The sequence below is a fragment of the Ovis canadensis genome, chromosome 7 (assembly GCF_042477335.2).
Source record: "Ovis canadensis isolate MfBH-ARS-UI-01 breed Bighorn chromosome 7, ARS-UI_OviCan_v2, whole genome shotgun sequence".
NCBI classification, from domain to species: Eukaryota; Metazoa; Chordata; class Mammalia; order Artiodactyla; family Bovidae; genus Ovis; species Ovis canadensis.
The window spans coordinates 112,114,644-112,127,500 of NC_091251.1; the positions used below are offsets into that span (position 1 = coordinate 112,114,644).

Here is a 12,857-nt window from a genome sequence, read left to right on the forward strand (position 1 = left end):
AGCCATGAAATTAAAAGACGCTTACTCCTTGGAAGAAAAGTTACGACCAACCTAGATAGCATATTCAAAAGCAGAGACATTACTTTGCCAGCTAAGGTCCGTCTAGTCAAGGCTGTGGTTTTTCCTGTGGTCATGTATGGATGTGAGAGTTGGACTTTGAAGAAGGCTGAGCACCGAAGAACTGATGCTTTTGAACTGTGGTGTTGGAGAAGACTCTTGAGGGTCCCTTGGACTGCAAGGAGATCCAACCAGTCCATTCTGAAGGAGATCAGCCCTGGGATTTCTTTGGAAGGAATGATGCTAAAGCTGAAGCTCCAGTACTTTGGCCACCTCATGCGAAGAGTTGACTCATTGGAAAAGTCTCTGATGCTAGGAGAGATTGGGGGCAGGAGAAGAATGGGATGACCGAGGATGAGATGGCTGGATGGCGTCACTGACTAGATGGACGTGAGTCTGAGTGAACTCCGGGAGTTGGTGATGGACAGGGAGGCCTGGCGTGCTGCGATTCATGGGGTGGCAAAGAGTCGGACACGACTGAGCAACTGAACTGACTGAATGACGTCATCCCATTAATACTGCAAAACCTCGATTCCCTAATGGGGTTGGCCTTGCCTGGTGGGTCCCTTCCTTCCCTGATCGAGGCTGATTGGGTTCTAGCCGCCTCCCACCCTCACTTACTCCTGGCCTTCGTGGTGAGCCGAGCCTGCCTTTCTGATGGCTGCTTTCTCAGGTTATCTGGGCTCCTCTGACAAAGCCCCTCCTGCCTCACACAGCTGGCTTCCTCTCTCTGGTCACATGGACGGCTTCCAAAGGCCTTCTTGTTCCCTGCCTTCCGAGCCGTATGTATTTCTCTGCGTCCTCTAAATATGTTGTTGTAAACTCACCATATTTGTTTTTCACTAGCAAGAGGTTCTGTGAGAATTTCAAGGCGTCCGTGACAACTCCTCCCCGCCTCCAGCTCACAGATGGAAAACACTGCTTTAGACCCTGGTGCTTAGGCGCCAGCCTGACAGCTTGTCACGTGACTTTGGGTGGTGGTTTGCCTTCTCTAGGCCTTAGTGTCTCCATTTGCAAAATGAGAAAATGAGAGTGCACAGCTCACTGCTGAAAAGTGACTGAGATGAGGTCTTGAAAGCATCTAACCCAGCGTCCAGCTCCGGAGTGGCATCCAGTTGCTGTTAGCCACTGTTTCTGGTGCTTAAAATGTCCGATGCAGTTCTAACGGAGTGGGCGGTCCTTCTCTCCCCCACCCTGATGAACTGACAGTCTGCGACTCGTGCAGGACAGTCCCTGACCTAGGGCGTGACCTGATGCCCTCGTTCCCCTTCTGGCTTCGGGCTGTGCCTTTGTCTCTTTTCCTCTCTCTCGTTTTTCCGTTCTGTTCCCTCCTTCCTGCCCCCCAGCCTCCCAGCTCTCCTGGATAAACGTGCTGGTGGTGGGGAAGACCCAGTGTGATGGTGGCCTTAGGCTGAACCTCCTGGGCTGTGTGCTGAGCTGTGGCCTTGGGCCCTGTCTTGACAAAGGGATGCATTGCCAGGCCCGGCCCAGACCTGAGATGAGCTCTCCAGCAGTGGGTCCCAGAAATACATGCCAGCAGTTCCCAGTCACCCGGACAGGGAAGCGCAGTGCAGAAGCAGGGAGGGTCTGCCTCCCCTCTGGACTGTAGCTGGAGGGGCCCTCGGCTTTGTCTAGCAGGGGTGGCAGTTAGTCGCTCCGCCGTGTCAGACTCTCTTGCGACCCCGTGGACTGTAGCCCACCGGGCTCCTCTGTCCATGGGACTTCCCAGGCCAGGAACACTGGGGTGGGTTGCCATTCCCTTCTCCAGGGGGTCTTCCTGACCCTGGGACTGAACCCAGATCTCCTTTATTGGCAGATCGGTTCCCACTCGGCCAACTGGGAGGCTCCCCTGGCAGAGCTCAGCGCCTAACCGGCACTAAGACGCATTTCATGCGCGCACACGACTGTCGCGAGGCACGCGCTCTCACGGGGCGGCCGAGGAGGCTCGCCTGAAACAGGCCTTCATCCCAGCCAGTGAGTGGCAGCGCTGACTGCACAACCCCCCACCGCCTCCCTGTTGGCATATTTTTGTGGAGGGCCTTCCAGCCAGCATGGAAAAGGGTCTGCCCAAGAAATGCAGACATTTGGTTGTTTATAGAACAGAGCATGGCATTTGCCAGGCGGGCGGTTTCCAGGTCCTCTCTTGGACATCACTGGCTCATCTTGAAGGAAAGGAATACAGTCACCGTTGGTGTCTGCAGGGGGTGGCTCCAGGACCCCCCTGGATACAAAACCCTCAGATGCTCACGTCCCATGAGAAGCGCTCTATGTCCCCAATTCCACAGCCCCAGATTCGACCAACCTCTGATCGTGTAGTACATGTTTGCTGAAAAAAAATCGGCACGAAAGTGGACTCACAGACTTCAGACCGAGGCTGTTGGAGGGTGCGCTGTAGATGCAGCGGTGGTCTTTTAAGTTACTAGGGAATGTCTGTGTGTCACAGGTCCTGCACCAGTGAGACTCTCGTGACTAGCTGTTCAAACAGCAAGGGTCAGCGTGTGTCCTGCCTGGGGATGAAGTACAGCCGCCGTAACCCCCCAGAGCAGTTTGCAGGGAAAGAGGAGAAAGTGCAGGAACGCGCAGACGCAGAAAATGGTGTTTCTCAGACAAGAGAGCGGCCAGTGAGGAGCCAAAGTCAGGTCTCCAGCCCTGCCAGCCCCCTGCCTCCCGGGCAGATGAGCAGAGAGTGTGGTTCCTGCTTTCGAGCCATCCGGAGGCCGAAGGCTAGAGAGCAGGGTTCCGATACCGTGTTTCCACCGTGGGCGTTCTGCGGCTGCTGCTGCTGCTGGGAGCTGCTGTGTACATGGTCACTCTATGATTATTCAACACAAACAGCGAGGCCGGGCGGCGTGAGCGGCCGATACCGTTGTTAGGCGGGCCAGCCTCCTAGCTGCCGTCTGCCTCTGCTCAGGAAGAGGCCCGCCCTCCGCCGGGGCGGCTGGCTGGTCCATCCCAGCCGACCTGCCGAGTGAGCACTCCGCCCTTCAGACTTGTTCCGTCACTCAGAACAGTAGTGTTTCTCAGAACAGTAGGGGGGGGGGGGGCGGGGGCGGGTATTTTTAATCATTGCAATGTATTTACACCCTACCCAAGGCAACCTGCTCCAGTATTCTTGCCTGGAGATTCCATGGACAGAGGAGCCTGGTGGGCTATAGTGCATGGGGTCTCAAAGAGTCAGACATGACTGAGCAACTCACACTTTGACATTATTTGGGCGCTTCTGGAAGAAAAGTTCACATTTATTGAGTGCCTGCAGTATGCTGGGAACGAGCTCCCCAGTCAGTCTTGCTTTCATCCTTCACAGTAATCCTGGGAGGTTGCGGGTGTAATTAGCTCCCATCTCACAGACAGGGAACCCGAGGCCAAGATCCACAAGCCTTCCCCAGGCCGCAGACAAAGACGAAGGCAGCATTTGGACCTGGGTCTTCTTTCCATTGTATCCGTACCGTTCCAGGGCCTGTTGCTTTCCTTGATGTGGGTCTACAGTCATTACAGAGAGGTCTTCATGGCTCACCGATCACTGGCCTTAAGTTACAGAACAAAACCGTCTCCGGGGTATGACTCTGGGCCCCGTGGTCTGTGTGACCGTGACCAGCTGAGAGCAGAGAAGTGGCCTTACTGTCCCCGTGGTCACTGCTGGTTTCTCCCAAAAGAAGACGACGAGAGCTGCCCTCCTTTTCAGGTTCTCTCTGCGGATGGAACAGGCATCTGGCACGGCTCATCCGTTTATCTCATTTAATGGGCTTCCCTGGTGGCTCAGTGGTAAAGAATCGCCTGCAATCCAGGAACATGGGTTGTTTCCTCTCTTGGGAAGATCCCCTGGAGAAGGAAATGGCAACTCACTCCAGGATTCTTGCCTGGGAAATCCCATGGACAGAGGCGCCTGGTGGGCTGCAGTCCCTGGGGCTGCGAAAGAGCAGGACAGGACTGAGCTACTCAACAGCAGCAGTATCTCCTTGAACCTCCTGCCAGCTCCACGTCTTAGGTGCAGATGAGGAAACTGGGGTCCAGAGGCGAAGGGACTTGTGAACCTTAGTGGCAAGCCAGCATTTACCCCGGGATTCATGCTCCCGTGTCTTAACATGAACCTTTACTGCAAGCTCCTACCCAAAAGGGCTCAGTTCAGAAAAGGGCTCTCGTGATATGTCGACTCCAGCCAGTGAGTGACTTGATCCTATCAGGCGAGTGGATTTTCTGTAATCAGATAAGTATTATACTCATGGAATCTTTTTTCCCCCAGATCGACCATGGATTTGGAACATCCCTTATGTCAAAGCACCTGATACACACGGGAACATGTGGGTTCCCTCCTGAGAGCAGGAAAGCTCTGTGAAGTTGACATGTAAGGCTGAGCCCCGAACGCTGGATGTCCTTGTTTGTAACGTGTGTTCACTTCCCTTAATGTTTCATCTGCCCCCCAGTGAAACTCTGCAAAGGTCAGTCTTTCAGACATGAACGTTGGTTATCCTTTCAGTGGTCACTGTTGACATTCTCACTTGAAAAAAAATTGTATATTTTCTTAACTCCCTTTTCTATGCCTTGGAATAAAAGCTATCAAACTTCCCCATATTAAAAGAATATAAATAGATAGATGCAAAATGATCTTCCCGGTGATGCAGACACTCGTGGTGTCAGCGCTTCTGAACGGAAGGTTGACATTGTGAGCTGTGTTCCACTGGGAAGGGTGCCCCTGATTCAGCTGAAACTTTCCAGAGCAGGAGCGTGACCCGTCACCCCTCCCTCAGCTTTCTGGGTGTGTGGCGCAGTTGCTGGAAGCGCCTGCTGTATGTCACTGAGGCCCACGAGGCTCCCCAGACGCCACGCACCAACTGACAGTCGTCATCCGGCAGCTTCCCATGACACTTCATCCTCCCCACTCAGACCAGCCCCCGCCTGCCCTGTCCTCAGCCGTCCCCACAAACTCGCAGAAAAGACAGCTCACAGGCGCCTAGCAAAGCACACAAGTATTCCACTCGAGGGGCCCCTGCAGGTGAGCTGACAGGGAGGGCGGAGGCCCAGAAAGGGTCAGGATGCCCGCGGGACTCCAGTCGCCCCGGTCAGCACAGTGGGTGTCACCATGCTTCTTGTCCAAGCGCCCCTCAGGGGTGGGAACCACGCTCTCCTCCGACGACCCAGAGCCTCCTGGATTCCTCTGTGTGGGTCTCCTTTCCAGTGGTCCTCAGCCTCTTCATCCTGTAACTTAGAATGCAGTTGATTGTTAATTCTGAATCTTTTTTTTAAGATGCTCGTTTTTCAGAGTGTTCCTCAGAGGCCGACAATGTTCACATCAGAAGTGGGGTGGGAGGTAGGCGGCCGGGCGGGCGGGCAGGGATGGGGTCTCCTGCCTCCTTCCTGGCAGAGAAGGCCTCCTTCACTCTCTTATGTTTTGGGTTCTGTAAAGGGTATCATCTGGGTGTTTTTGTTTTGTTTTGCATTCTGCTTAAAAACATAAAATTGAAAAGCCACTGAATTCATTTAACCAATTCCTTCCACTGGTAAGAAAAGTAAGGCTTAAGCCTTCTTGGAACCTGCCTTCTGTTTTAACACTGAAACCCTTCTCAGATTTGAACCCAGCAGCAGCCCTGGGCTCACAGTAAAGGCGGATGCGACGATGAGACCAGCCCAGAATGGGAACCCAGCCGTCTGAGTGGGCATCCAGAGGACTGTGGTTGACCACCCGGGATGCCCACTAGCACGGTCCACCCCGGGTGGGCGTGGGCTCAGTGCAGGGCTCCAGGCAGCACTGGACAAGCCACCCAGCCAGACAGCATCACAGCTGCAGGCCAGTCATCCCAGAGCAAAGGAGACCCGTCTTTCCCAGTGGTGCCCGCCGAAGCCCCTTGCAGCCTCTGATTGGCCAGGCTGAGTCACGTGTTCATTAGACTTGCCCAGCCCCAGCTCTCTGCTCCCTCCGCCCTGTGAGACCTTAGGCGAGTCACATGATGCCTCTGAGTCTTCACTTTCTCGCCTGTTAGGTGGGGCTCATAGCTATCCTTCCTGCCTGGTATGATTGCTCCAAGAATCACAGGAAGTAGTGTTCTGGAATACGGGCAGTAACTCTTTATCAGTTTAAATCGGGATGATTCTTGATGAGTACCACGCTGGCAGTCTCTCCCTGGGGCATTTAGAGAATGGAAACTCGAGGGTCAAAACGCCTTCTGAGAAATTAGCTACTTCCTGCGAATACCACTCCCGCCCACACTACCGCAGGTGGGTTTCTCTGAAAGATAGGGGAGATTGAAGAGTCCTGGCTGCAGCCAGGTGGCCACGAGGCCTCTGGATTCCAGGTGAAGGAGGCTCTGTTACAGAGGAAACTGTCCCGGGACCGCTTTGTCCCAGAGCCCAGGCTCTCAACTCTGAACCGAGTTAACAGCTCTTCAGATCGCATACTTCCTGCCCTGAAAGCACGATCCACGTTGCCTGCCGCCTCCGAAAAGAGGGGGTCCTCATGGAGGCCGCTGGGGCTGAGGTTGGGGTCAGGGAGTCCACGTTCAAGTGACCCCACGGGTGAGTTGACGCTTGAGCCCTGGGAGGAAGTCCGTTTCACAAACGAAGAAACTGAGGCTCAGACCTGTGAACTGCCTGAAGCCGTCTTCTTGACGGAGAGCCTCTCGCTTCCTGCACGCCTCATACCGTAACAGATTCAAGAAGTGGGCACCTTTGTGCTTCCCTTGGCAGAATCTTCCTTAAGAGACTGGAACAAACCTTGTGATTCCACGAGCCACTTCCCGCCTCTAGAAACAGCCTGGGCCCTGTGAGGAGCCCGCCTGAGCCCCGACTCCGCTCTTCCGGTCTCCCTGGCATTTCAGGGCACGCTTGGCGGTGAGCGCCCTCTCCTTGCCTCTCCAGCTCCTGCTTCTCCTGGGGCTCCCTGGCTGCTGCCCACATGGCACTGGGTGCCCTTAAGAATAAGTGCAGGTGTGGGGAGGGTTGGCAGCAGGAGGGAAACTCGGGCGGTGACGGAAGGGTTTCTATCTTGACTGTGGCTTTGGTTACACTTTACGAAACCCCTTGAATTATGCACCAAGTTGGTTCTTTTATTGTACGTAAATTATAACCCAGTAAAGCTGCTTTTTAAAAACTCAAATGCACAAGTTCAGATATGTACACTGTGTGAAAATTCTACATCAAAAAAAAAAGTTGTTAAACTCTCTATATAAACTCTAAAGTACTTGAGGGCAAGTGTATTGATCGCAGTTTATTTTGAAATGCTTTAAAATAAGATGTATTAAAGGATGATTAGATATGGTAAAATATAGGAAAATGTGCCCAGTTTAGATTGCTGCTCTAAAATTCTTTAAACCTTGGTACATGTTTGAAGTTTCCTTATCAAATGTTGTGAAGGGAGACCAGATAAGTTCAGGTCTCTGGTAGGATGAAATAGCTCCTACTGAACCCACTCTCTCAGAAATAAAAATAGAAGTTGTGGTGTGACGCTTAAACCATCCAGCGACTGAAAGTGACCAACAGCAGTTAAAAGAAGGGGGTCAGCAGCTGCAAGAACGGCGCTCTCCAGGGAGAACTTCCTCTCTTCCCGCCACTTCTGGCCTGAGGTCAGGTCGTAGTCTGCACCACACAAGGCAGGTAAACCTCCCGTGGAAAATGTGCAGTCTTTGTGGCTTGGAGATCCAGAGCACCGACTGACGGAAGAGCCGGAGTGGGGATTCCCAGGTTCTCTATGTAAACTCCTCAGGTCTAGGGCTGAGCCCTGAGCCGTGCGTGCACCTCTAAGGCTGAAAGAACGAGACTAAAACTTGAGCCACTTCTTGATGTAGGGAGGATAATTTTACAGTTGAGTTCACCTAAGTTAACTGCCTGTTTAAAAATTATTATTTTTAGAGAAAGGTAATTAGAATCCAGAATTTCTACATCAAGACTCTTGAGAGTCCCTTGGACAGCAATGAGATCAAACCAGTCAATCCTACAGGAAATCAACCCTGAATACTCACTGATGCTCAGGTTGAAGCTCCAATACTTTGGCCACCTGATACGAACAGCTGACTCACTGGAAAAGACTGATGCTGGCAAAGATTGAAGGCAGGAGGAGAAGGGGGGCAGCAGAGGATGAGATGGTTGGATGGCATCACCGACTCAATGGACATGAATCTGAGCAAACTCCCAAGAGATAGTGGAAGACAGGAGCCTGGCGTGCTGCAGTCCGTGGGGTCACAAAGAGTCGGATACGACTTAGTGACTGAACAGCAAGCAAGCACCAAATTACATACAGCAGCCACTAGTCGCACGACACTGCTCACACGTGACACTTGAATTATGCACAGCAGCCACTAGTCACACGTGATACTTAAATTTGTTGTTGACTTTAAAGTTAAACATTCTGGGGGGTGAGGGGTGGGGGTGGGGGCAGGGATTTTGTCCCCCACTTCTAGTCTAGCAGCGCCACAGGCTTCAGAAGGGCACAGGTACAGGGTGTTCCTGTCGCCACAGAAGTGATGGGCGGTGTTTATCTGATCAGTTAAAACATGGAGGCTGTCAGAGCTGACCAGAAAAAGGAAGACACTGCTGTACGCTGTCCACCACAGACACACCTGGAATATATAAAGACACAGACAGATTGGAAAGTAAATGGAAAAGACGCTACGAATGTTAAGTAAATGAAGCCTGTGGTAACTAGATTAATATCAGACCAAATAAACTTCAAGGCAAAAGGTATTACCAGAGATAGAGACATCTCATAAAAATGGTCCCTGCATCAGGAGGATATAACAATTATAAATGCTTACATTCAGGCAGGAGACAGAGAGGCCCCAGGCTGAACAGTTCCTCCCCTGTGGACAGAAACTCCTTAACAGCAGAAACTCCATAAAGCAGGTTGATGGAGGAGGCTGGGCCTTGCCCAGATAAGAGAGAAAAGACCACACACTCCATTCTCAGAGTTAAGACCTCCCAGACTACACATGCCCGGAAAGGCTCCGCAGAGGTCAGCAGAAAGGAAGCATCACCTCAGAGTCAAATGGTGCAGCTACCCAGAGGCGGCTTCTGTGGAATCCATCTCGGCTAAAAGATGCACGCACATGCGGGAGGATCCTGAGGTAAGCCAAACACAGACTCGGAACCCGGCAAAGCAAGACGATTGCCCAAAGGAAACCTGGAAGAAATGCCCCATACAGTGATTCAAACTGCTGCAAGGGCCGGACTCTCAGCCCTCCTGTGTGTCTGTCCACACACACTGTACTCTCAGCCTAATAAATGCTCACTTACTGCATTACTCTCCGTCTCTATGTGGAAATTCACTTCTACACGGCTGGCGGGCCCGCGCCCGTCACTGGCCTCTGCCCCTGGCACACACGGCGGTTGCCATCCAGCGTTCTCCCCACGCTCCCTGCCTCGGTCTCGGGCAGGAACCAAAGCCCTGCTTCAAGCCGCTGCGACCGGTAGTGAGAGCAGCTGGAAGTGTATGAGACAGAAACCGATGTCCTTCACGGGACAGACAAACAGTCCCACGTGGTTGGTGCTTTTTTTACTCTCGATAACTGTCGGAATAACTAGAACAAACGTCAGTAAAGACAGAAGGTCTGAAGAGCGCTGTCAACAGCCTTGACGTGGAACGCCACCTCCAGCAGCTGCAGAATCCACACTCTTTAGGGCTCTTTCTTTGGCTGTGGTTGCTCGTTGCTGCTGCACGCAGGCTTTCTCTGGTTGCGGCAGAGGGGCTCCTCTTTGCTGCGGTGCTCGGGTTTCTCCTTGCAGGGGCTTCTCTTGTTGTGGAGCAGCGTCTCTAGCCAGGCGGGCTTCAGTCGCTGTAGCTCACGGGCTCACTCGTGGCATATGGGCTTAGCTGCTGTGAGGCATGTGGGATCTTCCAGGACCAGGGATCAAACCAGTGTCCCCTGCATTGCAGGGCAGACTCTCAACCACTGGACCCCCAGGGAAGCCCAGAATACATGTTCTTCTCAAGTGCACATGGCTCATTCACTAGGACGATGTTCTGGACCATAGTACAGTCGATTTAGGAGGACTGAAACATACCATACGTGGGTCTCTGACCTGTGAATGAAGAATTTTGCTTGCCTTATCGGTAAACCAGTGGTCATGTATGGATGTGAGAGTTGGACTGTGAAGAAGGCTGAGCGCCGAAGAATTGATGCTTTTGAACTGTGGTGTTGGAGAAGACTCTTGAGAGTCCCTTGGACTGAAAGGAGATCAGCTATGGGATTTCTTGGGAAGGACTGATGCTAAAGCTGAAACTCCAGTACTTTGGCCACCTCATGGGAAGAGCTGACTCCTTGGAAAAGACTCATGCTGGGAGGGATTGGGAGCAGGAGGAGAAGGGGACGACAGAAGACGAGATGGCTGGATGGCATCACCGACTCAGTGGACGTGAGTCTGAGTGAACTCCGGGAGTTGGTGATGGACTGATGCAGCCTGATATGCTGCAATTCATGGGTCGCAAAGAGTTGGACACGGCTGAGTGACTGAACTGAACTGAACTATCGGTAAACCAAGGTGGTCCGTCAAGCCGCTGCAGCCACCCCAGCAGTGCACCCTGAGGGGATCAGGGTGGGAAAGACAGGATACGGGCCCTCATAGCTCAGGCACACTCAGAGGAACGGTTTCGAGGAGCCCAGAGCTTGTGCTGAGCTCCCTAAGCTGGGGTGTCTGCTTTTCTTTGATTAGTGACCGCACAGCAGCAACAGTTAATGGTGATCTTCTGATGTCCCACTGCCTGGTTTTTATTGCAAAATTCCTATATCCTGGCTCCTCCCCTTCTTCTTCAGGGCAGTCCCTCAGAGCTATCTGAGAAGCTGTCTCCTGGCTTGAAGTCCTCAGAAAGTCTGTCAAATACAATATAATCCTCAACTTTCAGGTTGTGCATTCTTGTCAGTCAACAGACCACACTGAAAATGTTAGGAAAAATTTGTCTTAAGAAATAGATTTTTAAAACAAGTACAGTGCATGGCTGAATAATTTGTAGGTCAAAGGAGGAAAATAAAATATTTTCAATAAAATGATGTAAAAATACAACATACCAAAATTTTTAGGGTGCAGCTAGCCTGGGACTAACGAGACTTATAGTTGAAAATTGCTAACATTAGGAAAGAATTTTAGATCTAAAATTTGTGATCTAATAATCCACTATAGAAAGTTGGAGAAAAAAAAGTAAACCCAAAAGGAAGTAGAAGAACGCAAATAGAGGAATAGAAATACTACATTGTTTATTCCAGAAATGCAAGGTTGGTTTGACATTAGAAAAGCAATAAGTGAAAACCAAGATATTAGTCAAGGATAAAATTATATGATCATCACACTAGATACAGAAAAAAGCATTTGATAAAAGCGACTCATTCATGTTGGTTTTTGTTTAACCCAGAACCAAACATGACAGACACTTTCTCAGCTGATAAGGGGCGTCGGTGAGACCCCCGCACTGTAGCCGATGCGGAGAGACTGGCGGCTTTCTCCTGAGGCCAGGAGCAAGGCAAGACGCTTGCTTCCACCTCCTCTGCTCAACACTATCCTGAGGTCCTGGCCATTGCGCCATGAATAGGAAAAAAAGTGTCGAAAAAAGCAAAACTCTTATTGTGGATAACATGGTAATTTACATAGGAAATCCTAAAGGAATCAACTACTCAGCTAATGCATAAATTTAGCGAGGTTGCAGGAGCCCAGTTAATTTGTAAAAATCATTTCCATTTTTACATACTACAGCAAACAGCTAGGAAGTAGAATCTTGATATTTCATTTACAACTGCATCAAAACCCCAAAACACTTTAGAATGAATTTACAAAAGATGCACAAGATCTCTACATGAAAATTTTCCAAGACTGACATAAATTGAGGGCTATACCTCATTCATGAATTAAGATGTCAGTTCTCCCTAAAATAGATCCAACACAAGCCTAATTAAGATCTTGCAAGTTTTTTTTTTTTGGTGAAATTAACAAGCTGATTATACAATTTTTATAGAAATGTTCAAAGATCCTGTAATATTCAAAGAAAATCTTGATAAAGAAGAGCAAAGTTGGAGGAGTCACACAAAAGCTGCAAGTAACCCTCTGGACTGCAGCCCGCCAGGCTCCTCTGTCCATGGGATTCTCCAGCAAGGATACGGGGGTGGGTTGCCAAGCCCCCCTCCAGGATCAAACCTGGCTCTGCTGCATTACAGGCAGACTCTTTACTGTCTGAGCCCCCAGGAAAGCCAAGTAATCTAGACATCGTGGTATTAATATAAGGATGGACAAATAATGAGCAAGATACAGATTCCCAAAATAAATTCGCTTTTGTCTTTTCAGCAAATAACACTAAAATAACTGAATATCCGGATGGACAAGAGACAGCTGATACCTCGCCTCTCGGCTCACACCATACAGAAGCAAACCGAAGAAACAAAACTTAATCAAAGACCAACATACACAGGCTAAAACTAAAATTTCCAGTACTGTAAAACTGTAAAAAGAGCCCATAAAACTTACGCAACCTTAAGAGAGGTGAGGTTTCCTGATACACAGAGATCCAAATATAACAGAAATGATTGATAAATTGGGCCTCACTAAAATTAAAACCATACCCATCAGAAATAATTAGGCGTCAGAGAATGTGGGAAACATTTCTAAGATACCATACCTGAGAGAGGATTAGCATCCTGGATCTAGTAGAGTCCCTGCAACTCAGTAGTAAAAAAGAAATGGATATTCACCAGAGATTTTAGACAGCAGATATACTAATGCCAAAAGTTCAGCTTCTCTGTACATTGGTGCTGAATAGAATCTTGGAGACAGTTTTGAGTGAAATAGAAAAGAACAGTGTTGTTACTTTGCCAGCAAATGGTGTCACTGCGTGC

At 50.4% G+C, this 12,857-nt stretch overlaps 1 protein-coding gene across 18 annotated transcripts in view; it reads left to right on the forward strand.

Moving 5' to 3' along the window:
• The window catches only part of TDP1 (tyrosyl-DNA phosphodiesterase 1), an 81,594-nt gene extending 69,221 nt beyond the window's left edge, over positions 1-12,373 (forward strand). For 11 of the 18 annotated variants that reach the window (XR_011258379.1, XR_011258376.1, XR_011258378.1 and 8 more), the window contains one exon: positions 4,298-4,626. Coding sequence is in view for 13 of the 18 variants with exons in the window: in XM_069597285.1 (XP_069453386.1) it covers positions 4,298-4,371 (74 nt within the window). In the remaining 5 variants the exon portion in view is untranslated. Of the gene's footprint in view, positions 1-4,297; positions 4,627-5,619; positions 7,145-12,309 lie in introns of those variants that run through there. The other 7 variants (XR_011258380.1, XM_069597286.1, XM_069597284.1 and 4 more) reach the window with 3 other exon arrangements.
• Positions 12,374-12,857: the final 484 nt, after the last annotated feature.